The 27,861-nt window shown below is 48.8% G+C and overlaps 5 protein-coding genes across 5 annotated transcripts; all 5 read left to right on the forward strand.

The window, feature by feature from the left end:
- Nucleotides 1–690: 690 nt before the first annotated feature.
- LOC119812014 (hemoglobin subunit zeta) lies at nt 691–2,167 on the forward strand. Its single transcript, XM_038326314.1, has 3 exons — nt 691–785; nt 1,727–1,931; nt 2,039–2,167. Exons 1-3 carry the CDS (start codon nt 691–693, stop codon nt 2,165–2,167), a joined length of 429 nt encoding a protein of 142 aa, XP_038182242.1.
- A 5,755-nt stretch (nt 2,168–7,922) lies between these two features.
- LOC119811777 (hemoglobin subunit alpha) lies at nt 7,923–8,778 on the forward strand. The gene is made up of 3 exons (XM_038325790.1): nt 7,923–8,061; nt 8,178–8,382; nt 8,543–8,778. The coding sequence occupies exons 1-3, from the start codon at nt 7,967–7,969 to the stop codon at nt 8,669–8,671; spliced, it is 429 nt and encodes a 142-aa protein (XP_038181718.1). The 5' UTR covers nt 7,923–7,966; the 3' UTR covers nt 8,672–8,778.
- Nucleotides 8,779–10,844: 2,066 nt separating this feature from the next.
- Nucleotides 10,845–11,559, forward strand: LOC119811962 (hemoglobin subunit theta-1-like). The gene is made up of 3 exons (XM_038326224.1): nt 10,845–10,951; nt 11,061–11,265; nt 11,377–11,559. The coding sequence occupies exons 1-3, from the start codon at nt 10,857–10,859 to the stop codon at nt 11,503–11,505; spliced, it is 429 nt and encodes a 142-aa protein (XP_038182152.1). The 5' UTR covers nt 10,845–10,856; the 3' UTR covers nt 11,506–11,559.
- A 10,514-nt stretch (nt 11,560–22,073) lies between these two features.
- On the forward strand, nt 22,074–22,944 carry LOC119811797 (hemoglobin subunit alpha-like). Its single transcript, XM_038325846.1, has 3 exons — nt 22,074–22,232; nt 22,350–22,554; nt 22,709–22,944. Exons 1-3 carry the CDS (start codon nt 22,138–22,140, stop codon nt 22,835–22,837), a joined length of 429 nt encoding a protein of 142 aa, XP_038181774.1. The 5' UTR covers nt 22,074–22,137; the 3' UTR covers nt 22,838–22,944.
- Nucleotides 22,945–25,103: 2,159 nt separating this feature from the next.
- LOC119811966 (hemoglobin subunit theta-1-like) lies at nt 25,104–25,765 on the forward strand. Its single transcript, XM_038326230.1, has 3 exons — nt 25,104–25,198; nt 25,309–25,513; nt 25,625–25,765. Exons 1-3 carry the CDS (start codon nt 25,104–25,106, stop codon nt 25,751–25,753), a joined length of 429 nt encoding a protein of 142 aa, XP_038182158.1. The 3' UTR covers nt 25,754–25,765.
- Nucleotides 25,766–27,861: the final 2,096 nt, after the last annotated feature.

A 27,861-nucleotide genomic window follows, 5' to 3' on the forward strand; every position in this document is an offset into this window, starting at 1 on the left:
ACACGTGCCAGTTCAGAGGACAATGAACAAATCGACTTCACTGCATGTTAAGTTAAGCTAGAAGAATCATGTGCTTCATTAAAAAAAAAAAAAATCATGTGTTTCTCCAGACACTGGTTGCTATGGAGGGCTATGGTGCAAATTATTGCTTTTTTTTTTTTTTTTTTTTTTTTTTTTTGCTAACCTGTACCTCCTGGTAGGAACAGACTTCCATACTCTTCCCTCAGTGCTGAGTGAGAGGGACTCCTACTTCCTTGGCAGAAACTCAAGAGTCACAGAAACTAAGGATGATGAGCAGAGATAACACAGACAATTTTGAGATTCCGAAATGAGGAAGGGCAGTGTAGCTCTGAACACAGGAATGACCTCCTGACATGGCTAGGCCCCTATCTCTCCTGCTTTCAGTGCAGGACTGTGACCAGCACCCCGCCCCCCTTAGACCAAGGGCAATGGGCAGGAGCGATAGCTCTAGACCCCCTCAGTCCTACCAGGCCCTGATTCCCATTGCTGGTCACTGTGTCTGATAACAAGCCCCACCCTACAAGCCCCCTCCCCTCTACCAACCAGTGGCCATAGCCTGTCAGGGCCCCTGACTTTGTATATATAAGGAGACACTGGGGACAAGCACCATCAGGCCAGCTCTGAGTGCATTCAGCTCCAGCACAGCCTCCAGCCCTCACCACCACCGCCATGTCTCTGATGAAGAACGAGCGAGCTATCATCATGTCCATGTGGGACAAGATGGCTTCGCAGGCTGAGGCCATCGGCACTGAGACTCTGGAGAGGTAAGTCCAGGCATGGTGGCTTGAGTCACCAAGTCAGAAGCCAGGGGTCAGCAGGAAGGGACTGACAAGGAGAAGTTGGTGGGGAGAAGCCACTGGGAAGGGGCCATGAGGAGGAAGACACGGTGATGAAGGGGACCGAGATTGTAAGCAGCTAGAGGAGGTGAACTGTCAGTCACGGTCCTCGCCAAGCCCTCCACATGGCTCTACAAGTCTTTATTGAATGAGTAGGAATGGACGAATGAGCAAGGGACAGGCAATGAGGAGGTGCAGTGGGGCCTGCGGCAACAGGAAATGGCAATATCTATCTTGGGCTACTTTTTAAAAAGAGATTATTATTATTATTATTATTATTATTATTATTATTTTATTATTGTGTGTGCCTGCCTGCCTGCCTGCCTGCCTGCCTGTGAGAACAGGTGCCACTGGAAAGTCAGAGGCATGAGATTTCCTTGCACCTTAGTTACTGGAGGTTGTAAGTTCTCTTCAAGGGCAGTCAGTGCTCTCAACTGCTGAGCCATCATCTCTCTAGACCTGGCTTTTGTTTTGTGTTTTGCACTATTCAATGTGCTTTTTTTTGCATTTAATTTCATTTCTTTATTTAAATATATAATTTATTTTTACTTTGTGTTCGTTAGTGTTTTGCTTGCAAGTATATGAGTGTAAGGGTCAAAAGCCCTGGGACTGTAGTTACAGGCAGTTGTGAGCTACCATAAGGGTGTTGGAAATTGAACCTGGGTCCTCTGGAAAATCAGTCAGTGCTCTTAACTGCTGAGCCATCTCTCCAGCCACTAATTTCATTTGTTTGAACATTGCGGTAAAATACTGTTTTGTTTTGTTTTTCCGTCTGGTAAGTCTTTAGGACCCCTTAAATTTTGAGCCCAAGGCAAGAGTCGTCCGCCTAACGACCACCCCCAAAACTAATGCTTTCTCCCGACCCCCAGGCTCTTCTGCAGCTACCCCCAAACGAAGACCTACTTTCCGCACTTCGACCTGCACCACGGGTCGCAGCAGCTGCGTGCCCACGGCTCCAAGATCTTGGCTGCCATAGGCGACGCGGTTAAGAACATCGACAACCTCTCTGGTGCTCTGACCAAGCTGAGTGAGCTGCACGCCTACATCCTGCGCGTGGACCCGGTCAACTTTAAGGTGGGTTAGTGAGAATGGAGGGGGACCTCAAGAGGGAAGGACACAGGGAAGAAAGCAAGCGGGGTCTCCGCAGCACTGTGCACTGAACCTCCCTTTTGCCTCCGCAGCTCCTGTCCCACTGTCTGCTGGTCACCCTGGCCGCACGCTTCCCCGCCGACTTCACCGCTGAGGTCCATGAAGCCTGGGACAAGTTCATGTCTATCCTGTCTTCCGTCCTGACTGAGAAGTACCGTTAAGCGCCACCGTCACGCCTCCCAGATGGGCTACGACCCCTCTCCTACCCTTCAATGAACCCCGCCCCTAGGTCTTTACGGTAGCCCTCAATAAATGGTTGAAGACGGAAATAACTGGTCCTGTGTTCTCAGTCTTGGAGGAAAATGGGGATGGGGGTACTATGGTAAACACAGGGGCTTCTCAGGAACATTGTGGATCCTAATGCCACACGCGCCCTGGAGGACATTCCTAGGGGGCTTGGGGGAGGGTCTTGCGTTTGAGAACTCCCAGAGTCACAGCACGCAGGAAGCAGAGCATCCCGGGTCATGCGCACAGCTGGGCTTCTCCTCGCCTTCCTAAACCGCTGCACACAGAGTGGTGGGTAGGTGTCAGGAATTACCCAAAGTCTGACTCCACAGCTCCCGCCACCCTAGCAGCTGGGGGAGAGGGTGTCCCTGTCCTTAAAGAAGCAGAGGACTTCCTGGCCAGATTCTTTTTGGCTCCCTCCTAACAAGAGCAGTAACTGCCTTTCATAGGAGTAAATTACAGGTTCTGCGAGTTTGAAACAAAGGTACAGACAGACACAGGAGTGAGCCGAGCCGGAAGACCCATCCGCAGGCCTCGCTCGCTCTGAGCTTGTTTCTGTGGATAGGCAAAGGGGGTCTGCGTTCTTGCTGAGTGAGCTCAGGGCCAGCTGGGTAGGGAGGCTCTGATGAAGAGACGGGGCGCGTGACCCCTGAGCACCCCACGTCTGTGCCAAACTCAGCACCCGGGAGTGCGAGGCGCACATTACAGCTCACTTCGCGCTACTAGGGTGGCTGGGTCTCCAGGGCCTCTAATAAGCAGCTCATGTCCGGCCCACACAGGTCTTTGATCAGATCTTATCCCTCTGCCTTACCATACCAGGGATGTGGGGCACAGGGTTCACCTGAGGTTCCCCGGGGGCACTGAACAGTGCTAGGGTTAGTGGGAACCACATGGGTTGCCCTGTCTGCTCAGGACCTGCTGAGGCCGGCTATTCACGCTGTACCCCAACACCAAGATTTCCCCACAACTAAATGCCTGTCAGGAGGGTGCTAAGTCTCAGGTTGAGCATGCTCCCTGTTAGTACTCTGCACCATCTGGACCACCCGTGCGCAGATCTGACAGGTTCTGGCGCTTCCGGTGGTGGACCCTATCAATTTATCAGCTAATCTGGCCTATCTAAGGGTCCAGAGCACAGCTGGGTGTGTTCAACAGGAGTTACTGTGGCTGAATGGCTGACCCGTCCCTCTTCCCAAATCTGCTAATTCAGTGTTTGAAGTGGTACCGGCCTCCCATCTGCAGGGTGAGTTCACCGTATAAGTCGCTGGCCTCAGTCTGGGCATATCTACTAAGTGAGACTTCAAAACGCCATGTGACAATTTTGAGAACTAGACTGGTTACATCTCTGTTACAGGACAAAGAAGTTCAGCATCCCTCAAAGAGAGAGTCTCCTAGAATTCTTAAATATCCATTCTGCTTTGGGGAGAGAGAGAGAGAGAGAGAGAGAGAGAGAGAGAGAGAGAGAGAGAGAGAGAGAGAGAGAGAGAGATTGGAAGTGGGCAAGGGAGTGTATTCTTTCTCAAGTCAAATCTGGCACCAAGGCTAGTCACACCGTTCCCAAAGCAGATCTGCATTTTCTCACGGATTCATTCCTCCTTCATCTCCTCCTTTGTTGGTACTTCCAGCAGCAAATCCCCTGGTCTTTTGCAAATGAATACCAACAAACAGAGCCAAGCCCCTGAGATCAAGCCATAGCCTGATCCCTGGTAAAGCCCGCCTGGCCCAGGCTTCACTTCTGTCCATTTCCACTCTGGCTCCTTCCTAGCATGCTCTCCCTGCTACAGTCCTAGACCCGAAACAGGTGACCTCCTTCTCTGAACTTCATAGCGTGAGGAGAGTTGGCCATTGTTGGTGGCCACAATGTGGCAGAGAGAGATCACATCGACAAGCTGGTTGAATCTGTGCATGCCTGAGCTATCAGGCAGACAGCCAGGAACTTACTAGGTTTTTCAAATTATTTTGAGATCATAGCTCATGGTGGACACGAAACAGTAGCTCTCCACCCCATCTGGGGTACTTAAATTTCATGGCTCCTTTCTACAAGCTGCTTCAACATTCCCATGTTGGCAGAGGGCCAAAGATTACAGGGCTTCTTTGGTTTGTTGGCAAAGAACAAAAGTTAAAGAGAGCAAGATTCTGAAGCTCTGGGGTTGGGGCTTTTGGGGTTTTTTGTTTGTTTGATTGATTTTGGTTTTTCGAGACAGGGTTTCTCTGTAGTTTTGGAGGCTGTCCTGGAACTCACTGTGTGGACAGGCTGGTCTCAAACTGTCTGCCTATCTCTGCCTCTCAAGTGCTGGAATTAAAGGCATGTGCCACCACTGCCTGGCGATTCTGGAGCTTTGTAAAAACTGAATGCATGTGGTCTCCAGGATGATATCCCATAGTGTAGGGAGCACTTGACCTGGTCCAGCACAATGCCAGATCTGAAAAGGAATGCTCTATCCATGGTTGCCTGAGCTCCTCCAGTAGCTGGTGCTGAGGGCCTGTTTGTACCCTGAATTTCCTGAGCACTAGTTGAGCAAAGAGAGGAGGGGAAGTTAACATCCCCCTCCCCACTGCTACATGAACATGGAACAGCTTTAGTCCTTAGGAAAATATGATAAGATATAGCATAGAAGATAGCCCAACCGGGGAATGGATCAGCCAGTCAAAGCACTTGCCATGAAGCCTGAGGACCCACATTAAATCCCCAAGACCCAATGGTCGGAGGAAAGGACGACTCGCACGTGTTGTTCTCTGACTTCCACGTGTGTGTCATGGCACATGTGCACGTACACACACAGTAAACAAGAAAACAAATACATAAATGTAATTTGAAACTGTAAATATTGGACTCCTCTTCCCAAGCCAGTCTCAGTCTGGGCCCCATAAAGGATGGGTTGTGCATTTAGCAGCTTCTTGAAACTGTGCAAGAACCGCAAGACACAATTTACAGCATGTAGAGCCTGGTCTCTGCCCGCACAGTACTGCAAGACTTAAAGCAGCCCTGAGAGCAGAGCCCTAAGCCCTCCCAGAAAAGAGCCCGCTCAGATGAATGCGCTCACTGCAGAGCCTGGCTGCACTCACACCCATCCACAGTACAGTACCTCACCCGTCTCCTCAACACCACACAAATGCACAGTGCTCGCCAGATCCAGCAGTTCTGGCTCAGACAAGGACTCAGAAAGAACCCACCATGGTTCTCTCTGTTGATGATAAAGCGACCAACATCGGGGCTACCTGGGTCAAGGTTAAAAAACATAAGGCTGATTATCATTAGGAGACCCTGGAGAGATGAGGACTCTCCTACCCTCTCCCCGGCTCTAACTTCCAGGTTGAACAGCGAAAGCCACCCCTCAGTCCTATTTACAGTCTCTAACTGAACTTTCCCCAGCCGTTCCCAATCCTCTTTACCCACTACCACGGCTTCTCTTCACAGGCTGCCCACTAACTCCCTCAAGACCCACTGCCCTGACCACACCCAGAACACTGACTCTGTCTGGGTCAAGACCTGAGGCAAGAAGATAGCCCATGTGCTGAGCCGTGCAGTGGACCAAATGAACAACTTCTCCAGTCTCCTGGCAGTCCTGAGTGAACTGAGCTGTGTGTGTCCCAGGCCAACTTCAAAGTCAGCAAACAGGCAGGGCTCAGAAAGATAAAGGGGCAGAGGTCTCAAAACATGAAACCAACCCCAAAGGTTCCAGAAAATGAAGTTGGGGGCTCTCCCCTGCCTCTATGACAAATGATCTATAGTAGCTCTTTCTATGACATCTGATGACACTACCCTCTACCGAGCTAAAATCACTTTAGAGATGGCTCTTTGTTCTGGACAGCTTTTGAGACTTGTAGCCAGGAGCAAGCCTCCAGATATGGCTAAATCAGAACCTTGGGGACCGACCCCTGTTCTCTTCGCTCTCCTTCCATTCCACACCTGCATGCCCTGGTCCAAATAAAATCTGTCTGGGTGGCAACCTATGCGTCCGGGTTCTCTCTGTCACTGACATGTCAGCAGCGGCCAAGGACTTTTCTGAAGCTGCAATGGGGGAGGGGAGCCAGTGTGAGCATCCAGAGAGAAGGGCCCTGGAACCGTTCCCAAAGCCTGGGAAAAGCCAGCCTTCCGAGGGTGGTTGTCTCGGGGGACTGAGAAGGAAGGTTCTGGGATGTGCTGTCTCCTTTGATATGTCATTGACCAACAGCAGCTAAACATACAACACAGATCACAGCAGAACACATCCTTAGGGGAGTGGTCCCAGCTACTGTGGAGACTGAGGCGGGGGAGTAACTAACTCAAGGACAGGCTCAGCTTGAAAAAAAAATAACTAAGCTAGGTGTTTTGGTGCAAACTGTAACCCCAAAATTTGAGAAGTGCAAGCAAGGAGGTCATACAATCAAGATAGGTGGAAGCACAGAAAAGAAAGTACTCATCCGGTCTCAGCAACGTGTGTGAGCTATAAAGACCTGGGCTGCATGGCCACCTGTCTCAAATCAGAAGGGAAAAATAGAAACGGGAGGAGAAGAAAGAAATGAGAGCAAGAAAGAAGGGAATGAAGAAAGAGAGAGAAGAGGAGAGGAGAAAAGAGGAGGGGAGGGAAGGAGAGGAGAGGAGAGGAGAGGAGAGGAGAGGAGAGGAGAGGAGAGGAGAGGAGAGGAGAGGAGAGGAGAGGAGAGGAGAGGAGAGGAGAGGAGAGGCGATACGGACAGCCATTTAGACTTCACAGACATTTTTGTGTTATTCCAGTAGGAAGTCAGTCCCTATGCTCAGTCACCCTCACCCCAAGTCAAAAAAGTTGGAACTGAGCCCAGGAGTTTCAATTGGACACAGCCTCATGCTCTGTGTTATCATACATTTATTTTTGCAGTGCTGGGACTGAATCCAGAACCTTCTTCAGCCTGGGTAAACATTCTGCCATCCGGTTACACCCCCAGCTTCTTTGCTACTGTTTGCTTGTATTAGGAAGATGGGGTCTCCCTTTGCAGAGACTGACCTTGAATTCCTGGGCTCAAGCAAGCCTCCTGCCTCAGCCTGCTAGGACCCGAGGTTTCCCCATGTGCAACACCAAAATCACCTCTCAGTATCTTTCCTTTGCATCCATGGGAGCCCTGGGCAGCTGAGATGCAAGTCAGAGAGTCTGGTGCCTGCTCCTGCAGTTCCCTGCACTTAGAAGGCTGACCAGGGGGTTGACTTGAGCCAGAGGATTCCAGGTCAGCCCGGGCATCACAGCAAAACCTATCCACACAAAAGGAGGAAAAGGAAAGAGAGGGATAAAAAAAAGAAAGGAGGAGCCAGGAGAGGAGAGAGTAGACAAAGGGACGAGAGAGGAAGGAGGGAGAAAATACAGGGAGAGGGTTCCTCTGTGGGTGCCCAGCATCTACCCTTCTTGTTCCCAGAGCAGGGAGTGTGTGGGTTAGGAAGGAGAGTAAGGTGGAGGGATGGGCACTGCTCAGGCTGGTCTGAGCAAGTGCCTTCTCTGCACAAGGCTTTGGGACCCTAATTGTTTCTTAAACACCCATCTTTGAAGACAAAGGAAATGATCAAGAAGCACCCCAGGGCATGATCAGGATTTTCTACAGGCAGTGGAAGCCTATTGCTATCTCCCCAACCCCGGGCGCCCCCTGCCTGCCTTGCTCTGCAGTGAACCACCCTAGTCAGCCAATGAGGTCTGCCCCAAGGGTGTGTCCCAGACACAGCAGGTATTTAAGTGCTGCTTGCTGCAGGTCCAACACACTTCTGCTTCTGAAAGACTCAGAAAGGAATCACCATGGTGCTCTCTGGGGACGACAAGACCAACATCAAGACTGCCTGGGGCAAGATTGGCGGCCACGCTGCTGAGTATGGCGCCGAGGCCCTAGAGAGGTGAGACCTCTGCTCTGTAAGGGCCATGGAATCCAAAGCAGACACTGTGCACAGTGGACAGCCCTTAACTGTGCTTTCCTGTGACTTCAACTCCTCCCTCCACCTTCTTCCCACAGGATGTTCCTGGTATACCCCACCACCAAGACCTACTTCCCTCACTTTGATGTGAGCCACGGCTCTGCCCAGGTCAAGGGCCATGGCAAGAAAGTCGCCGATGCCCTGACCTCCGCAGTTGGACACCTGGATGACCTGCCCGGTGCCCTGTCTGCTCTGAGCGACCTGCACGCCCACAAGCTGCGTGTGGACCCTGTCAACTTCAAGGTATTGGCTGGGGCTGAGTGGCGGCGGGGGGAGGGAGGGGAGAGGAGGCGCTGATGGGAGGTGCTGAGCACCATCTGGGACAAGCCAGGAAGGCCTGGGGCCCCTCGAGACAAGACAACTAGGTGTCTACTCCATGGTCTGAAACTTCCTGTCTCCACAGCTCCTGAGCCACTGCCTGCTGGTGACCCTGGCCAACCACATTCCTGGCGACTTCACCCCTGCAGTGCATGCCTCTCTGGACAAATTCCTTGCCTCTGTGAGCACCGTGCTGACCTCCAAGTACCGTTAACCTGGAGCTTCAGGGCGTCTCCTGCCAGGCTTGCCTTCTGGACAGGCAGTCTCCCCTCCCTTGCACCTGTACCTCTTGGTCTTTGAATAAAGTCTAAGTAGGAAGAAGCCTGTGTGCCTGGGTTGTATGCATCCGCAAAGGTTCCCCGACTGACACGGGGAATCCTGGGGAGGTCATATGCCCAGCCTGGGACTCGGGTCCCCTGTGCTGAGGCAGAATGCCAGACTAGAGTAGGGAGGAAAAAAAAGGAGAAGTGGAGGGAAGAGGGGTCAAGCAGAGTCTCTGGACAACCTCTTGTTCTGCAGTCCATAGCTGGGTTACTCTTACCCTGGATTTCCCACCAGGTTCAACATGAATTTGCTATACTAGGATATCTTTCACTACTTCTACCTTTCATTACACACAACACACACACACATACACACACCACCAGAATTTCTAGGACTCCCCAACAGGTGACTGCTCCAGTCCTCCCTTTTTTCAGAGTGATATTGAATCCTCATTCACCCACCCCCTAGACTCCCTTTGAAGATCAGAAACAAGAATGAAACTGGGGGGTGAACAATGCCACTGCAGACACCAGACAAGTCTGTGTAGGTGTGCACCTCATGCCCACACTCCGGACAGTCATGCCTGAGGACCGTCAAGAGCTGAAGATCCAGTCTTTGGGACTGGCTTGGCACTCATTTACTTCACAGTAGAATATTCTTCAGCGATGGACACCAAAGAGTAAATTTCATATATTATGTGAGTGAAATAAAAAAAATTGTTGATCATGGCCTGCAGAAGAGGGAGGAGAGGAAAAACAGGTTGAGCAGAAGAAGCAGTGGAGGAAAGACCACACAGCACATGATTTTATGTTTGTAAAATATCAAAGTGAGAAAATCTATAGGGACAGCAAGCACCCTCCCGGTGGGCAGGGGCTTTAGGAAGGGTTGGATAACTAAGGCTAGGGGGCTGGAGGCTCTATTTAGGTGAGGAAAAATTCAGGAACTGGGTATAAGGGATGACTGAATAACACTGCAAATGAACATAAGATCACTGACTTGTACACATCAAAGATAGCTAGAATACACAGGGCTTTGTGGCACATGCCTGCAATCCCAGAACTTGGGAGGTAGGGCATATTCACACACAGACACACACACCAGAGAGAGATAGCTCTTTAGTGCAAACTGACACACAGCACCAAGTGAGTGCATCACTACCCTTGCTATCATCATTGAGACACAGTATAGGCATCCAGAAAGTTATTGTCCCCAAAGGAACGTGTCCTGGGATCCAGGAATATATTACTTCTCATCCACTAATTATTATAACTCTAAGAAGAATATATTTTTAAGTTTTAATAAATTTGGAATTTATTAAAAGGGATTGCATTGAGGGGGAAGGGAGTGTAGAGCCAGGATCTCATTATGTAGCTCTGGCTGGTCTGAAATCCTTATGTAGACCGGGATGGTCTTGAACTCACAGTGACCCCTTTACCTCTCACTCCTGGGAGCTGGGATCAACCTGTGCCTCTGCTACCACACCCAGTTTAAAGGGCTTTTTAATGTAGATTTGAATTTTTTAATTTTATTTTATCCCTATGGGCGTTGTGACTGCATGAATGTGTGCGCACCACTTGCAGACCGCAGAGGATAGAAACAGGCTTCATGTCCACTGGATCTGGAGTTACACGCAATTGTGAGCTGCCCTGTAGGTGGTAGGTATCAAACCTGGGTCCTCTGGGAAAACAGCCAGTGCTCTCAACTGCTGAGACATCTCTCCAGCCCCTTTAAATGTAGATTGAACTATATGAAATTTAATAAAAAGAGACATGCTCTAGGGGAAAACTAAGACAGATCCAGTTAAGGCTATGAGACTTGAGGGAGAGTTATGTCAAGAAGAAATCCTTTTCACTACTGAATAAGAAAAGGACAGACACCTATGAAATATCCTAAGGACTCAGGAAGCAGGATAAATTGGCAGAGCCAAAATACACATAAATTGTAATACGGCAGTATATATTAGATACTTTTGTCCATAGAGCTTTGGTGCTCAGGGGGACAAACGGCTATAAGTCCAAGATAAACCCAGCACCTAGGCGAGCTGAAACGCAGCGGCGCCCCCTGGCGGCACCCTGGGTTTCCGAGCATCTTTGCCCAGAACTGGGAAGCCAGGACCAGGCCACAGCTCAGTGAAGATGTCTCTGTCCCAGACTGATTGCGCTCTGGTTCTCGCGCTGTGGAAAAAGATGAGCACCAATGTTGGAATCTACACGACCGAGGCCTTGGAGAGGTAAGAACCCACTCGGGCGCCCTCGGGCTCACCTTCCAATGGACAGAGGGACAAAGGCGGGCTCTCTACACATCCCGGCCTGGATGCACCCAACTCAGTTTTCCCACAGGACCTTCATGGCTTTCCCCTCCACCAAAACCTACTTCCCACACTTGGACCTGAGCCCCGGCTCTAGCCAGGTTAAAGCCCATGGCCAAAAGGTGGCCGATGCACTGACTCTCGCTGCCCACCACCTGGACGACCTGCCTGGTTCTCTCTCTGCTCTCAGCGATCTGCATGCTCACAAGCTCCGCGTAGACCCCGCTAACTTTCAGGTGGGTTCCGGGACTGAGCTGCTCTGGTGGCTGCTGCAGAGGAGGGTCCCTTCAAGTCTGGGTGTCGGGGAGAGATAAAAACAAGGCGGGGCGATTCTTTCTCTAATCCAGTTCTTCAGCCACTGTCTGCTGGTGACTCTTGCCCGACACTATCCTGGAGACTTCAGCCCAAAGATGCATGCCTCCCTAGACAAGTTCCTAGGCCTTGTGACTTTGGCACTGGTCTCCAAATATCGCTGAGGATGTATCCTGGGATCCCAAAGCAAGGTTCAAGAGGTTGGAATTTCAGCCAAGCTGGAGTCATAGACGTCCTGTGAAAGACGGCAGGTCCTTGTATTGTGGTTTGGTTTTTTGTTTTGTTTTGTTTTGTTTTGCTTTGTTTTGTTTTTGTTTTTTGATAGGATTAATGGTCTCGTGTAACCCAGCCTTAGATCCATAATACAGACTAGGTTGGTTTTGAACTCCCGATTCTTCTGTTTCCAGTCCCATCTCCAACCACCCCCATGCCCTATGCCCACCCACCAGTACATGGATTACAAAGCATGCCTGCCCCACCACACCTGGCTCCACAGAGACTCTTTTCATTTTAATTTAACCCTGTGTCTGTGTTCTGTGTTGGAGGTGGGAAGAGGGGCCTCCTGCATGCAGAAGTGCTCTAAGCTGTAGAAACTGCAGCTGCCAGAGAAAATACGGGCAGGTAGTGAATGGATTCAATCTTTAGAGCAGGAAGACAGGTTCTGTGGAACACACTGCAAAGAGTAAAGAGCTGGGTGGTAGCAGGAATACCACCTGCAGCTGGAGGGCCTCTACCTCCACATGTCCCCAGGCATCAGGGGAGCCTCGGGCCATCTCCACCTTGAAGGATCTATGGCCCCTACTTACAAATGCATGCCTTTAGCCTCAGCTGCATCAGTTGCAGAATGGTAACTTTCATATCTCAAAGGGGTGACAGGTACAAAGGTCACAGGTCAGCATAAAGGAACAACCTTGTTCCCTGGCCATCACCCTGCCCTGGGTGCTGTGGAACAATCCTTTGCTACACTATGACTATGTATTATTGCCATTGGTTAATAAAAAGCTGACAGGCCACTGGCTGGGCAGGAAGTCAGGCTGGAAAGTCAAACTGAGAAAGAAGGGAAGAAGGAGGGCAGAGTGAGGAGACACCAGCCAGCTGCCCAGAAAGCAAGACATGCTAGAGGACAAGTAAAGCCACCAGCCACGTGACAATACATAGATTAGTAGAGATAGGTTAATCTAAATGTAAGAGTTAGCTAGTAACAACATGAGCCATTGGCCAAGCATTTACAAGTAATATTAGTTTCTGTGTGGTAATTTGGAAGCAGTGGTCAGGATGGAGAATGGCAGTCAGGACAGAAAAACTGTGCCCTCCACCTGGGCTTCTGGTCTTTTTCTAGACTCTGCTCAGGGTTTTATTGCAAGGCAGTCACCTGCCTAGATCTATACATGGAGGTCACAGCTATAGACGCTGCTCAATGAGGGCGAGCACGGAAGTCCAGGACACAATGGGCATTGTGCCAGAGAAACTCACAGTCACGAACTCCTGCCTGCTCAACCCAGCCATGCCCAGGGTATGTGGGTTTGTGGGTGTGTATTTTGGGGAGTTTGGGTACCAGGGAGGCTGTGGTTAAAGCATTCTGTGCAAGACTCAACTGCTTGGGATGAGGTGATTGCAGCACTGAAGCCTGTCATGTAGAAGAGATGAGGGGACCTCCAACCCGGCCTTCACTGGTTTTCAAAGAGGGATTGAAGTTTTTTTTGGCTACCTAAGATCCATCGTGACTGTGGCAGAAACCTGATTTTAACCTACTGCCCACTGGCTACGTCTCAGGCTAAGGAACATCCATTGGTCAGTCTTCTTATTGGACATAAGGCAAACTCTTTCCTGAATTAACAAACAGAAGAAACAGTGACTTCATCTCCCAAAGCATTCTGTTACATGGGGGAAACTACATAAAGAACAAACAAGGGACACATAATGGGTAGTTATACCTGAGACCACCTGGGCCAGGTAGATGCAGGGGGCTGAGGAAGCACTGTTTCTAGGGTGTCTGGGAAGGACCAAAACAGAAGCATTGGAACTGGCACCCAGAGTGACACTTCCTAGCACAATTCTGGAGCTCTCCCATCCACCAGGCGCCAGGAAGAAGAAAAGGGTCATATTTTCCTAACCTGGACATCCATGTGTCGTGGATGTTGCAGCACATGTGTGGGTTCATGTGGGTCCTTGAAATGAAGACTCAGACACTTTGAGCCTTTGCGGGCTCAGGAGTCCCAGCCTCGGTGGACTGAAGCTTTCCCTCAGGCCCATGGCATTTTTATTTTTCCCTATATTTACACGTTAGCCATAAGATGCCCATATGCTCAAAATATCTGAATGAAGATTCCAAAATTACAATGTTTAGTGCAACTACCTGATTCAGGAGGTAACACCATTTTGACCATTGCCCCAACCAAGATTTTCATGGGCTTTGTATCCATGGGAAACTCTACGACAAGATTCACATCTGCAACACACAGGGTGGATTAGGGCTAGGTGCTAACTCCATAGCTAGGCCAGGTATGGCAGGGTTATGGCTAGCGGCTGACATACACACACAGGTAGGGGCGGTAAAGGGGGGCAGTGCTTGCTAACTCTCTGGTGCCAGGCCAGCAGAAACCCTTCCATATCTTGTGCCATAGCCTTGGGCACTCTGACATGAGGCTACGTATGAAGATCATTGGCCCCTGGCTCGTGGTCCTTCAGGTTCACATGGAACTGATGCTGTCACAGGTTTCCTTGCCACTCAGGTCACAGTGGCAAATCCTAGGACTTTGTATGCTGTGAAGAAACAAGACTTACCAGTACCAGCTAAATCTACAGCCACAGACCAAAACATTTGATTCGAGCTATTCCCTAACATGAGTCAGGGAAATCTTAGGTACAAAAACTCCCAGAGCTATATACACACTCACCTTTAAAACAGAAACAAACCAACACACACACACACACACACACACACACATACACACACGGACAGGCCTGGGGGATAGAACTCAGAAATGGTGCCTCTATCTTGCACAGGCAAAGGTTTGATCTTTAGTAACACGAAATACCAAACGAAAAGCAAAGTAAAAACAAAAATAGGCTATTGGCTGGACATTTAGCTCAGTCATTACCTAGGCCAGGCTCACAACCACAAACTAGACTTCTGAAGACACACACACAGTGCCAGAAATAGTCTCTGATTCCTGCCCTTTTTTGCTGGACAAGTCCAGGACCTGCCAATACACTGACCCCAGAGAAAAGAGTAGGTAAGCTTGTTGGGAGAGAGAGGCTAGGCTGGCCTCAGCACCGGGTATTTCTGGGAAATCCAAAGCACAGAATCTTTCCTTTTTGGTGCATCTCTTGAGCTGTGGGTCCCCAGCGCCGGGACCCAGATGACTGTTCCCATTTTCTGACACTAAGGCTCGAGTGTGGTTTTCCAGGGACATATAAATACAGAGTATCCATAGGAACTGGAACGTCACCAAGAAACTCCCCAGATGATGGACACCCACCCAGTTTAGTGAATAACATACAGTTAACTGAGACTCCTAACCAGCAGTGGGGAATTACTACGACCGCATTCATCTAAAGTCGGCAAGTGTCTGAACTCATCTACACATAGATACAGTTCTGTGTCTGTAGCCCAAACTCACTTAGATAATCACGGAGTCAAAATAGCAGGAGAGGGCGTTGGAGAGACAGTTCAGCAGTGAGGTGCATGTACAGCGGTTGCAGAGGACCTGGGTTCAGCTCCCAGAATTGAGCATCAGCTGGTCAATAGCCACCTATAACTCCAGCTTCAAAGGCATCGATCCTATGCCCCCTCTGAACTCCATAGGCGTCTGCTTTCACATGTGCGCAGACGAACACTTAGACTGATACCTATTTCATAGAATTAGCTCTTGCTGACCTGGAACTCACCATATAGACCAGGCTGGCTTCGAACTCATAGACACCCACCTGTCTCTGTTTTCCAGCACTAGAATTCGAGGTGTGTGCCTCTATGCCCAGCTATATCTATAGATCGATAGATTGATAGATAGATGGATTGATGATAGAGTTTTGTTTTGTTTTTGACTTGTGCGGTGTTTTGTATGTCAATTGCATATCATGGGCAGGCAGTGTCCTTGGAGCATGAAGAGGGGGTTGGATCTCCTGCAACTGGAGTTACAGATGGCTGTGAATTGCTATATGAGTTTCCAGGTCCTGTGGAAAGCAGTTAATACTCCTAAATGCTGAGCTATCTCTGCAACTCTGGCTATTACAAATTTTTAAACAAATGAACAATAACAAAAAAAACAAATACAAATACACAGGGTGATGTACAGTAGAATACACTTTTAACCTCGGTGTTCTGGCGACTGAGTCAGGTGGATATATGTAAGTTCAAAACCAGCCTGATCTACATAGCGGGCACCAGGTCAGTGAAGGCTCATGGTGAGGCCTTGCCAAATTCAAAGTAAGGAAAGAAAGAAATAAATAAGGCTGGAGTGATGGGTTCGCAACTATGAACATGTTCTGCTCCTACCCAGGACCCAGGCAGATTCTCAGGATCCACATCAGGAAGCTCTCGAGAACCTGAAAGCCTAATTGGAATGAGATTTGATGGGTTAGAGAGATAGCTCGGTGGATAACAGCACTGGATGCTCTTTCTTTTTTTATATGGTTTATTTTTTATATTTAAAAATTTTCATCTCCTCCCCTCCTCCTCCCCCTTCCCTCCCCTCCCCTCCACCCATACCCCCCCTCCAGGCCAAGGAGCCATCCAGGTTCCCTACTCTATGTTAAGACCAAGGTCCTCCCAACTCCCCCCAGGTCCAGGAAGGTGATCAACCAAGCTGAGAAGGCTCCCACAGAGCCCGTCCATGCAGAAGAATCAAAGACCAGCACCATTGTCCTTGGCTTCTCAGTCAGCCTCCACCTTCAGCCACATTCAGAGAGTCTGGTTTGGTCTCATGTTCCATCAGTCCCATTCCAACTGGAGTTGGTGATCTCCCATTAGTTCTGTCCCACCGTCTCCATGGGTGAACGCACCCCTCACGGTCCTGACTTTCTTTCTCATGTTCTCCCTCCTTCTGCTCCTCATCAGGACCTTGGGAGCTCAGTCCGGTGCTCCAATGTAGGGCTCAGTCATTTTCTTCATCTATCTCCAGGTGGAGGTTCAGTCCAGATGGAACTCCACTGCACTCCTGGATGCTCTTTCAAAGGACATGGGATCAATTCCCAGACCCACATGGCAGCTCACATCTGTCTGTAACAACAATTCCGGGGGATGCAACACCCGTAAACAGACATACATGCAGGCAAAACCACCAGTGCACAGGAAATAAAAATAAATAATGATAAAAAGGAGATCTGAGGCCTCTGGCTTCCATGGACACTACACACAGGCACATAGAAATATATACAGGAGGTCTGGAGAGATGGCTCAGAGGTTAAGAGCATTGCCTGCTCTTTCAAAGGTCCTGAGTTCAATTCCCAGCAACCACATGGTGGCTCACAACCATCTGTAAATGGGGTATGGTGCCCTCTTCTGGCCTGCAGGCATAGATACATATATAGAATATTGTATACATAATAAATAAATAAATATTTAAAAAAAGAAATATATACAGGAATAAAAATAATTAAAAAGATAATTTAAATGATGGGTGATGGTGCACATAACTTTAATCCCAGCACTTTGGAGTCTGAGGCAGGAGGTTCTCTGAGTTCCAGGCCAATCTGAAGTAAGTTCCAGTACCGTCAATCTGTTACACTGAGAAACCCAGTCTCAAGGAAAAGAAAACTTTCAAAATATTTTTAATTTTTTTTACATTTATTTATTTATTTATTATGCATACAATGTTCTGTCTGTGTGTATGCCTGAAGGCCAGAAGAGGGCACCAGACCTCATTACAGATGGTTGTGAGCCACCATGTGGTTGCTGGGAATTGAACTCAGGACCTTTGGAAGAGCAGGCAATGCTCTTAACGGCTGAGCCATCTCTCCAGCCCTATTTTTAATGTTTTTATGAGTATGAATGTTTTGCCTGCATGGACACATCTGTGTACCACATTTGTGCCTGGTGACCATGGTCAGAGAGGGTATCAGATCCCCTGGAACTGTAGTTACAGATGGTTATGAGCCACCATACAGGTGTCAGAAACTGAACCCAAGACCTCAGCAAGAGCAAGGACTGCTCTAAACAGCTGAGTCAAATATTCAGCCTCATATATAGGATAGGATTTCTCTCTGTAACTGCCTGGCTGTCCTGGAACTCAGTTTGTAGACTGGCCTTGAACTTACTGAGATCTGCTTGCCTCTGCCTCCAGTGGGCTGAACTTTAACCCTTGCACCTCCACACCTCGGCCATCTTAGGCTTTCTGTTGCTGTGAAGAGACGCTATGACCATGGCAACTCGTTAAAAAAATTTTTTTTTTTGTTTGGGGTGGCCTTCTTACAGCTCAGTTGTTCAGGCCATTATCATCAGGGCAGGGAGTATGCAATGTGCAAGCAGATGTGGTTCTGGTTACAACTGATCAGATGGCAACAGGAAGTGGAGTGAGACTCTAGGCAGTATCCTGAACACAGGAAACCTCAAAGCGTGCTCCTACAGTGATACACTCCTTCCACAGCACAAGGCCATGCCTCTTCCAACAAAGCCACACCTCCTAACAGTGCCACTTCCTATGAGATTATGGGGGCCAATTACATACAAAGTAACACACTCGACTATATACATTTGTTTTTCTTTTTGGTGTTTCGAGACAGGGTTTCTCTGTGTAGCTTTGGGGCCTGTCCTGGAGCTTGCTCTGTATTAGGCTGGCCTCAAACTCAGAGATCCCCCTCTCTTTTCCTCCCAAGTGCTGGAATTAAAGGCATATGCCACTATTGCCTAGCTTTGCCTATATATATTTTTTAGTTAAATAAAAATAAATCTCTAGGGGCTGTTGAGGTCTCAGTGGTTGAGGGCACTGGCTGCTCTTCCAGAACCTGGAATCAATTCCCAGCACCCACATGACAGCACACAATTTTCTGTAATTCTAGGTCTGGGGAATCTAACACATATAGAAAAACACTAATGCACATAAAATAATAATAAGTAAAACAAAAAATAAATAAGTCTCTAAAATATAGTAAAAAGCAATACAAGGGGCTGGAGAGATGGCTCAGAGGTTAAGAGCACTGGCTGCTCTTCCAAAGGTCCTGAGTTCAATTCCCAGCAACCACATGGTGGCTCACAACCATCTGTAATGGGGTCTGGTGCTCTCTTCTGGCCTACAGGCACACATGCAGACAGAATATTGTATACATAATAAATAAATAAATATTTTTTAAAAAGCAATACAGGAACAAATAACAAGACAGAACTCTTAGGCAAAGCGAGTATGTGGGACTGCTGTGGTGTTACATGGTCTTAATCAAAGCACTCCACAAGCAAATGAAGAGAGATTTCTGTTAGTTCAAGGCCAGTCTGGTCTACAGGGCAAGTTCCAGGACAGTAAGACCCTGTCTTAAAATAACAAACATAATGCCTGGAGGTAGTGGCATATGCCTTTAATCCTGCACTCAGGAGGCAGAGGCAGGCAGATCTCTGTGAGTTCGAGGCCAGCCTGGACTACAAGAGCTGGTTTAAGGACAGCTAGGGCTGTTATACAGAGAAAACCTATCTTAAAAAACAAAAAACAAACAAAGAAAAATCAAATCAAATGAGAACACTGAGTTTATGTTCATGTACTCCATCCTTGACTTGCTCTGTGCAAACACAGGCTGGGGAAGGATGGTCTGAGTACTGTAGTCTAGCAGAGAGACCAGCATCGCAGCCAGATGAGTTGCTCTGAAGGTAGTCTGAGCACTGGTCTCCCTACAGAAGCCTCCCTGGAGGAATTTCCCTTACTTCTGCTTCCCTGGCTGTTAGCAGCAGCCAGAAACTCTCCTGCCATTAGTCTAAGGCCACTGGCTCCAGTCTGGCCTCTATGACAGCCTGCCTGGCTACCACGTTCTGGAACTTGACCAGCTTGCCAGGTCTTTCCTTGAACGAGCCAGTGCATGTTGCGCTAGATACAGCTATCAGGATGGTGGCAGGTACCATATGCAAGGTCTTCTGGGCAAGGACGGCTCCTGGGGACTTCTTTCTTCCTCTCCCTTGTGGACTCCATTCACTCACAGCCAACTCATTTAAATTTTATTAAAACTAATGTATTCAATATTAATTTATGTACATTAGTGTTTTGCCTAAATGTCTGTGTGATGGTGGCAGGTTCCCTGGTACTAAAATTACAGACAGATGTGAGCTGTCACAATGGTGCTGGGAATTGAACCTGGGTCCTCCGGAGCAGCAGTCAGTGCTCTTCAATGCTGAGCCATCTCTCCAGCCCTCATTTTTATTCATAGGTAGGAAAACACCTAGGAAATAAGCTAATGTCCATCAAAGCATTCACACCCTGCTGTGTTATCAATGGGAGACAGTCTAGGTTGTATCTCTCCACCCAGAGAAAGGCTGAAGAAAGTTTTGGACTGAGCCTACTGTCTTCATTAAGTCTAAACAAAGACACATTTAGAGGGAAGTAGGGATGAAGAGAGGAAAGAAGAGAGAAGGGAGGAAGGAGGGTGGAGAAGGGAGGAAAGATAAAGAGAAGAAGAATGGGAGGGAGGGGGAAGGAGAGAAGAAAAATGGCAGAGAAGGAGAAAGGAGAAAAGAATAGAGGAATTTGGCTCTTTCCATGCTCCCTAAGACTAAGATTTACCCTTTGAGGATCTCAGGGAGGGGAGACTGAAACTACCTACAGAGGGGCACCCCACCATCAAGGGTTAAGAATCCCTTATGCCTCTAAGTCCCCAGCATCTTATCTTTCTTGTCCTCAGAGCCAGGACAAAGCTGTGCCTGTAGCTGGGCCAGAGCAAGGAAAGGGTGCAGCTTGGGAAAGAGTAGGAAGCATGCCATGGGGCAGTTCTGCCAAAGGCTGAACTTCTGTGCCCCAGGGAATGGGACCCTCCATCTCCTGGACACCTGTCTGGAGGAAGGGGAGCAGGAAAGAGGAGGAAGCATCTGAATCTAAGGCTTGGGTCAGGACAGCAACACCCACAGCTTTTTGCTCCTGTGAGTACAGTGCTGACCTCCAAACACTGGAACCCTCAGAGCTGCAGCACCAGGCCCTCATGCCTGTCCACACCCGCACCTCTGGGTCTGAACAAGATGTGTGTACACTTGAGCGGTTTGTGTCCCTGACATGTCCACAGAAGCACGGACATACTGCTTTGACCCAGGATCTTTCTGTACCTGTACTGGGGGAGGATAGCAAGAGAAAGAGTTGCAGAGATGTCCAGGGGAAGACTAGCCTTCAAGAACTCCTCTCAGGAGACAGAGAAGGAAGTATTTTTTTTAAAGATTTATTTATTTATTTTTAAATTTATTTATTATGTATATAGTGTTCTGGGCACCAGATCTCATTATAGATGGGTGTGAGCCATCATGTGGTTGCTGGGAATTGAACTCAGGACCTCCGGAACAGCAGTCAGTTCTCTTAACCTCTGAGCCACCTCTCCAGCTCCCAGGAAGTCTTAATAATACTTGCCACCTCCTTGTAATATCATTTGACCCATACCCCCTTAAGCACAAAACAAAGATCACCACAAAACACTTGTTCAGAAACACACACATACACACTCACACATGGGAAAACAGAAATGATAAAGCAAGGGGGGAAGATAGAAAATCAGAAAGAATGAGAAAAAAAGAAGAAATAGACAGCCATTTACACTTCACAGGTAGTTTACTGTTATTCCAGTAGAAAGTCAGTCCCTATGCTCAGTCACCCTCACCCCAAGTCAAAAAAGTTGGAACTGAGCCCAGGAGTTCACTTGGCTACGCTTCATGCTCTGTGTTATCATACATTTATTTTTGCAGTGCTAGAACTGAATCCAGAACCTTCTTCAGCCTGGGTAAACATTCTGCCATCCGGTTACACCCTCAGCTTCTTTGCTACTGTTTGCTTGTATTAGGAAGATGGGGTCTCCCTTTGCAGAGACTGACCTTGAATTCCTGGGCTCAAGCAAGCCTCCTGCCTCAGCCTGCTAGGACCCGAGGTTTCCCCATGTGCAACACCAAAATCACCTCTCAGTATCTTTCCTTTGCATCCATGGGAGCCCTGGGCAGCTGAGATGCAAGTCAGAGAGTCTGGTGCCTGCTCCTGCAGTTCCCTGCACTTAGAAGGCTGACCAGGGGGTTGACTTGAGCCAGAGGATTCCAGGTCAGCCCGGGCATCACAGCAAAACCTATCCACACAAAAGGAGGAAAAGGAGAGAGAGGGATAAAAAAAAGAAAGGAGGAGCCAGGAGAGGAGAGAGTAGACAAAGGGACGAGAAGGAGGAGGGAGAAAATACAGGGAGAGGGTTCCTCAGTGAGTCCCCAGAATCTACCCTTCTTGTTCACAGAAGAAGAGTATGGGACAGAGCAGGGAGTATGTGGGTTAGGAAGGAGAGTGAGAAGCTGGGACCCAGAGCAAGGTGGAGGGATGGGCACTGCTCAGGCTGGTCTGAGCAACTGGCTTCTCTGCACAAGGCTTTGGGACCTTTACCTCTTTCCCAAACACCCATCATTGAAGGCAAAGGAAGTTACCAAGGAGCACCCCAAGGGGTGATTAGGATTCCCTACAGGCAGTAGAAGCCTATTGCTATCTCCCCAACCCAGGGTGCCCCCTGCCTTCCTTGCTCTGCAGTAAACCACCCTAGTCAGCCAATGAGGTCCGCCCCGAGGGTGTGTCCCAGGCACCACAGGTATATAGAAGCAGCAGCTGCAAGTTCAACACACTCCTGATTCTGACAGATACAGGAAGGAATTCATCATGGTGCTCTCCGGGAACGACAAGACCAATATCAAGACTGCCTGGGGCAAGATTGGCGGCCACGCTGCTGAGTATGGCGCCGAGGCCCTAGAGAGGTGAGACCAGGGCCTCTGCTCTGTAAGGACCACAGAATACAAAGCAGACACGGTGCGGACAGCCCTTAACTGTGCTTTCCTGTAACTTCAACTCCTCCCACCACCTTCTTCCTACAGGATGTTCGCGGTATACCCCACCACCAAGACCTACTTCCCTCACTTTGATGTGAGCCACGGCTCTGCCCAGGTCAAGGGCCATGGTAAGAAAGTTGCCGATGCCCTGACCAAAGCAGTTGAACACCTGGATGACCTGCCCGGTGCCCTGTCTGCTCTGAGCGACCTGCACGCCCACAAGCTGCGTGTGGACCCTGTCAACTTCAAGGTATGGGCTGGGGCAGAATGGCGGTGACAGGGAGGGTGGTTGATAGGAGGTGGGGGGGGGGGCACCATCTGGGACAAGCCAGGAAGGCCTGAGGCCCCTCAAGACAAGACAACTAAGTGTCTACTCCATGGTCTGAAACTTCCTGTCTCCACAGCTCCTGAGCCACTGCCTGCAGGTGACCCTGGCCAACCACATTCCTGCCGACTTCACCCCTGCAGTGCATGCCTCTCTGGACAAATTCTTTGCCTCTGTGAGCACCGTGCTGACCTCCAAGTACCGTTAACCTGGAGCTTCAGGGCGTCTCCTGCCAGGCTTGCCTTCTGGACAGGCAGTCTCCCCTCCCTTGCACCTGTACCTCTTGGTCTTTGAATAAAGTCTAAGTAGGAAGAAGCCTGTGTGCCTGGGTTGTATGCATCCTCAAAGGTTCCCCGACTGACACAGGGAATCCTGGGGAGGTCATATGCCCAGCCTGGGACTCGGGTCCCCTGTGCTGAGGCGAATGCCAGACTAGAGTAGGGAGGAAAAAGAAGGAGAAGTGGAGGGAAGAGGGGTCAAGCAGATTCTCTGGATAACCTCTTGTTCTGCAGTCCATAGCTGGGTTACTCTTACCCTGGGTTTCCCACCAGGTTCAACATAAATTTGCTGGACTAGAATGTCCTTCCCTACTGCTACCTTTCATTACACACATACACACACACACACCACCAGAATTTCCAGGACTCCCTAACAAGTGACTGCTCCAGTCCTCCCTTTTTTCAGAGTGATATTGAATCCTCATTCACCCACCCCCTAGACTCCCTTTGAAGATCAGAAACAAGAATGAAACTGGGGGGGGGGGGGTGAACAATGCCACTGCAGACACCAGACAAGTCTGTGTAGATGTGCACCTCATGCCCACACTCCGGACAGTCATGCCTGAGGACCGTCAAGAGCTGAAGATCCAGTCTTTGGGACTGGCTTTGCACTCATTTACTTCACAGTAGAATATTCTTCAGCGATGGACACCAAAGAGTAAATTTCATATATTATGTGAGTGAAATAAAAAAAATTGTTGATCATGGCCTGCAGCAGAGGGAGGAGAGGAAAAACAGGTTGAGCAGAAGAAGCAGTGGAGGAAAGACCACACAGCACATGATTTTATGTTTGTAAAATATCAAAAGTAAGAAACTCTATAGGGACAGCAAGCACCCTCCCGGTGGGCAGGGGCTTTAGGAAGGGTTGGATAACTAAGGCTAGGGGGCTGGAGACTCTATTTAGGTGAGGAAAAATTCAGGAACTGGGTATAAGGGATGACTGCATAACATTGCAAATGAACACAAGATCACTGACTTGTACACATCAAAGATAGCTAGAATACACAGGGCTTTGTGTACACACCAAAGATAGTTGGAATACACAGGGCTTTGTGGCACATGCCTGCAATCCCAGAACTTGGGAGGTAGGGCATATTCACACACAGACACACACACCAGAGAGAGATAGCTCTTTAGTGCAGACTGACACACAGCACCAAGTGAGTGCATCACTACCCTTGCTATCATCATTGAGACACAGTATAGGCATCCAGAAAGTTATTGTCCCCAAAGGAACTTGTCCTGGGATCCAGGCATATATTATTTCCCATCCATTAATTATTATAACTCTAAGAAGAATATATTTTTAAGTTTTAATAAATTTGGAATTTATTAAGAGGGATTTCATTGAGGGGGAAGGGAGTGTAGAGCCAGGATCTCATTATGTAGCTCTGGCTGGTTTGAAATCCCTATGTAGACCGGGATGGTCTTGAACTCACAGAGACCCCTTTACCTCTCACTCCCGGGAGCTGGGATTAACCTGTGCCTCTGCCACCACACCCAGTTTAAAGGGCTTTTTAATGTAGATTTGAATTTTTTTAATTTTATTTTATCCCTATGGGAGTTTTGACTGCATGAATGTGTGTGCACCACTTGCAGAACACGGAGGACAGAAACAGGCTTCCTATCCACTGGATCTGGAGTTACAAGCAATTGTGAGCTGCCCTGTAGGTGGTAGGTATCAAACCTGGGTCCTTTTGGAAAACAGCCAGTGCTCTCAACTGCTGAGACATCTCTCCAGCTCCTTTAAATGTAGATTGAAATATGTGAAATTAAATGAAAAATAAGGTAGACCCAAGTAAGGTGATGGGGCTCCACGAGGAAGGGTTATACCAGGAAGCATCTCATTCTACTACTGAAAGAGAAGGGGACACCTATGAAATATCCTAAGGACTGAGGTGGCAGGATATATTGGCAGTGCCAAAATACACATCAAATCCATTGTAATACGGTAATACATAGTAGATACTTTTGTCAATACAGTAAATACTTTAAAATGTGAGGCTTTGGGGCTTAAGGGGACAAAGGGCTCTAAGTCCTTTGAGTCTAAAAAGTCTAAAGTCTAAAGTCTAAGTGAACCCAAATCTGGAACCTTGACGCGCTGGAACGCAGCGGCGCCCCCTGGCGGCACCCTGGGTTTCCGAGCATCTTTGCCCAGAGCTGGGAAGCCAGGACCCAGGCCACAGCTCAGTGAAGATGTCTCTGTCCCAGACTGACCACTCTCTGGTTCTCGCGCTGTGGAAAAAGATGAGCACCAATGTTGGAAACTACACGACCGAGGCCTTGGAGAGGTAAGGACCCACTCGGGCGCCCTCGGGCTCACCTTCCAATGGAGGGCGGGGCAAAGGTGGGATCTCTACACCTCCTGGCCAGGATGCACCCAACTCAAGTCTTCCCACAGGACCTTCATGGCTTTCCCCTCCACCAAAACCTACTTCCCACACTTGGACCTGAGCCCCGGCTCTAGCCAGGTTAAAGCCCATGGCCAAAAGGTGGCCGATGCACTGACTCTCGCTGCCCACCACCTGGACGACCTGCCTGGTTCTCTCTCTGCTCTCAGCGATCTGCATGCTCACAAGCTCCGCGTAGACCCCGCTAACTTTCAGGTGGGTTCCGGGACTGAGCTGCTCTGGTGGCTGCTGCAGAGGAGGGTCCCTTCAAGTCTGGGTGTCGGGGAGAGATAAAAACAAGGCGGGGCGATTCTTTCTCTAATCCAGTTCTTCAGCCACTGTCTGCTGGTGACTCTTGCCCGACACTATCCTGGAGACTTCAGCCCAAAGATGCATGCCTCCCTAGACAAGTTCCTAGGCCTTGTGACTTTGGCACTGGTCTCCAAATATCGCTGAGGATGTATCCTGGGATCCCAAAGCAAGGTTCAAGAGGTTGGAATTTCAGCCAAGCTGGAGTCATAGACGTCCTGTGAAAGACGGCAGGTCCTTGTATTGTGGTTTGGTTTTTTTGTTTTGCTTTGTTTTGTTTTTGTTTTTTAGATAGGATTAATGGTCTCGTGTAACCCAGCCTTAGATCCATAATACAGACTAGGTTGGTTTTGAACTCCCGATTCTTCTGTTTCCAGTCCCATCTCCAACCACCCCCATGCCCTATGCCCACCCACCAGTACATGGATTACAAAGCATGCCTGCCCCACCACACCTGGCTCCACAGAGACTCTTTTCATTTTAATTTAACCCTGTGTCTGTGTTCTGTGTTGGAGGTGGGAAGAGGGGCCTCCTGCATGCAGAAGTGCTCTAAGCTGTAGAAACTGCAGCTGCCAGAGAAAATACGGGCAGGTAGTGAATGGATTCAATCTTTAGAGCAGGAAGACAGGTTCTGTGGAACACACTGCAAAGAGTAAAGAGCTGGGTGGTAGCAGGAATACCACCTGCAGCTGGAGGGCCTCTACCTCCACATGTCCCCAGGCATCAGGGGAGCCTCGGGCCATCTCCACCTTGAAGGATCTATGGCCCCTACTTACAAATGCATGCCTTTAGCCTCAGCTGCATCAGTTGCAGAATGGTAACTTTCATATCTCAAAGGGGTGACAGGTACAAAGGTCACAGGTCAGCATAAAGGAACAACCTTGTTCCCCAGCCATCACCCTGCCCTGGGTGCTGTAGAACAATCCTTTGCTACACTATGACTATGTATTATTGCCATTGGTTAATAAAAAGCTGACAGGCCACTGGCTGGGCAGGAAGTCAGGCTGGAAAGTCAAACTGAGAAAGAAGGGAAGAAGGAGGGCAGAGTGAGGAGACACCAGCCAGCTGCCCAGAAAGCAAGACATGCTAGAGGACAAGTAAAGCCACCAGCCACGTGACAATACATAGATTAGTAGAGATAGGTTAATCTAAATGTAAGAGTTAGCTAGTAACAACATGAGCCATTGGCCAAGCATTTACAAGTAATATTAGTTTCTGTGTGGTAATTTGGAAGCAGTGGTCAGGATGGAGAATGGCAGTCAGGACAGAAAAACTGTGCCCTCCACCTGGGCTTCTTGGTCTTTTTCTAGACTCTGCTCAGGGTTTTATTGCAAGGCAGTCACCTGCCTAGATCTATACATGGAGGTCACAGCTATAGACACTGCTCAATGAGCGTGAGCACGGAAGTCCAGGACACAATGGGCATTGTGCCAGAGAAACTCACAGTCACGAACTCCTGCCTGCTCAGCCCAGCCATGCCCAGGGTATGTGGGTTTGTGGGTGTGTATTTTGGGGAGTTTGGGTACCAGGGAGGCTGTGGTTAAAGCATTCTGTGCAAGACTCAACTGCTTGGAAAAAAAAGAAAAAAAAAAAAAGAAAGAAAAAAACGGGCGGTGGTGGCGCACGCCTTTAATCCCAGCACTCGGGAGGCAGAGGCAGGCGGATCTCTGTGAGTTCGAGGCCAGCCTGGTCTACAAGAGCTAGTTCCAGGACAGGCTCTAAAAAAGCTGCAGAGAAACCCTGTCTCGAAAAACCAAAAAAAAAAAAAAAAAAAAAAAAAAGACTCAACTGCTTGGGATGAGGTGATTGCAGCACTGAAGGCTGTCATGTAGAAGAGATGAGGGGACCTCCAACCCAGCCTTTACTGGTTTTCAAGGAGGGATTGAAGGTTTTTTTGGCTACCTAAGATCCATCGTGACTGTGGCAGAAACCTGATTTTAACCTACTGCCCACTGGCTATGTCTCAGGCTCATGATCCTTAAGGTTCACATGGAATGGATACTGTCACAAGGTTTCCTGGGCTTTCCATGCTGTGAAGAAACAAGCCTGACCAGTACCAGCTAAATCTACAGCCACAGATCAAACAGAACAAGAATTTGTGGCAACACTAATTTGGATCCGAGCTACTTCCTAATCTGAGGCAGGGAAATCTTAGGTACAAAAACTCCCAGAGCTATATACACACTCACCTTTTAAACAAACAAACACACACACACATTTAAAAAAAAAAAAAAAAAGACAGGCCAGGGGATAGA

This window comes from Arvicola amphibius, chromosome 4 (genome assembly GCF_903992535.2).
Source record: "Arvicola amphibius chromosome 4, mArvAmp1.2, whole genome shotgun sequence".
Classification (NCBI taxonomy): domain Eukaryota; kingdom Metazoa; phylum Chordata; class Mammalia; order Rodentia; family Cricetidae; genus Arvicola; species Arvicola amphibius.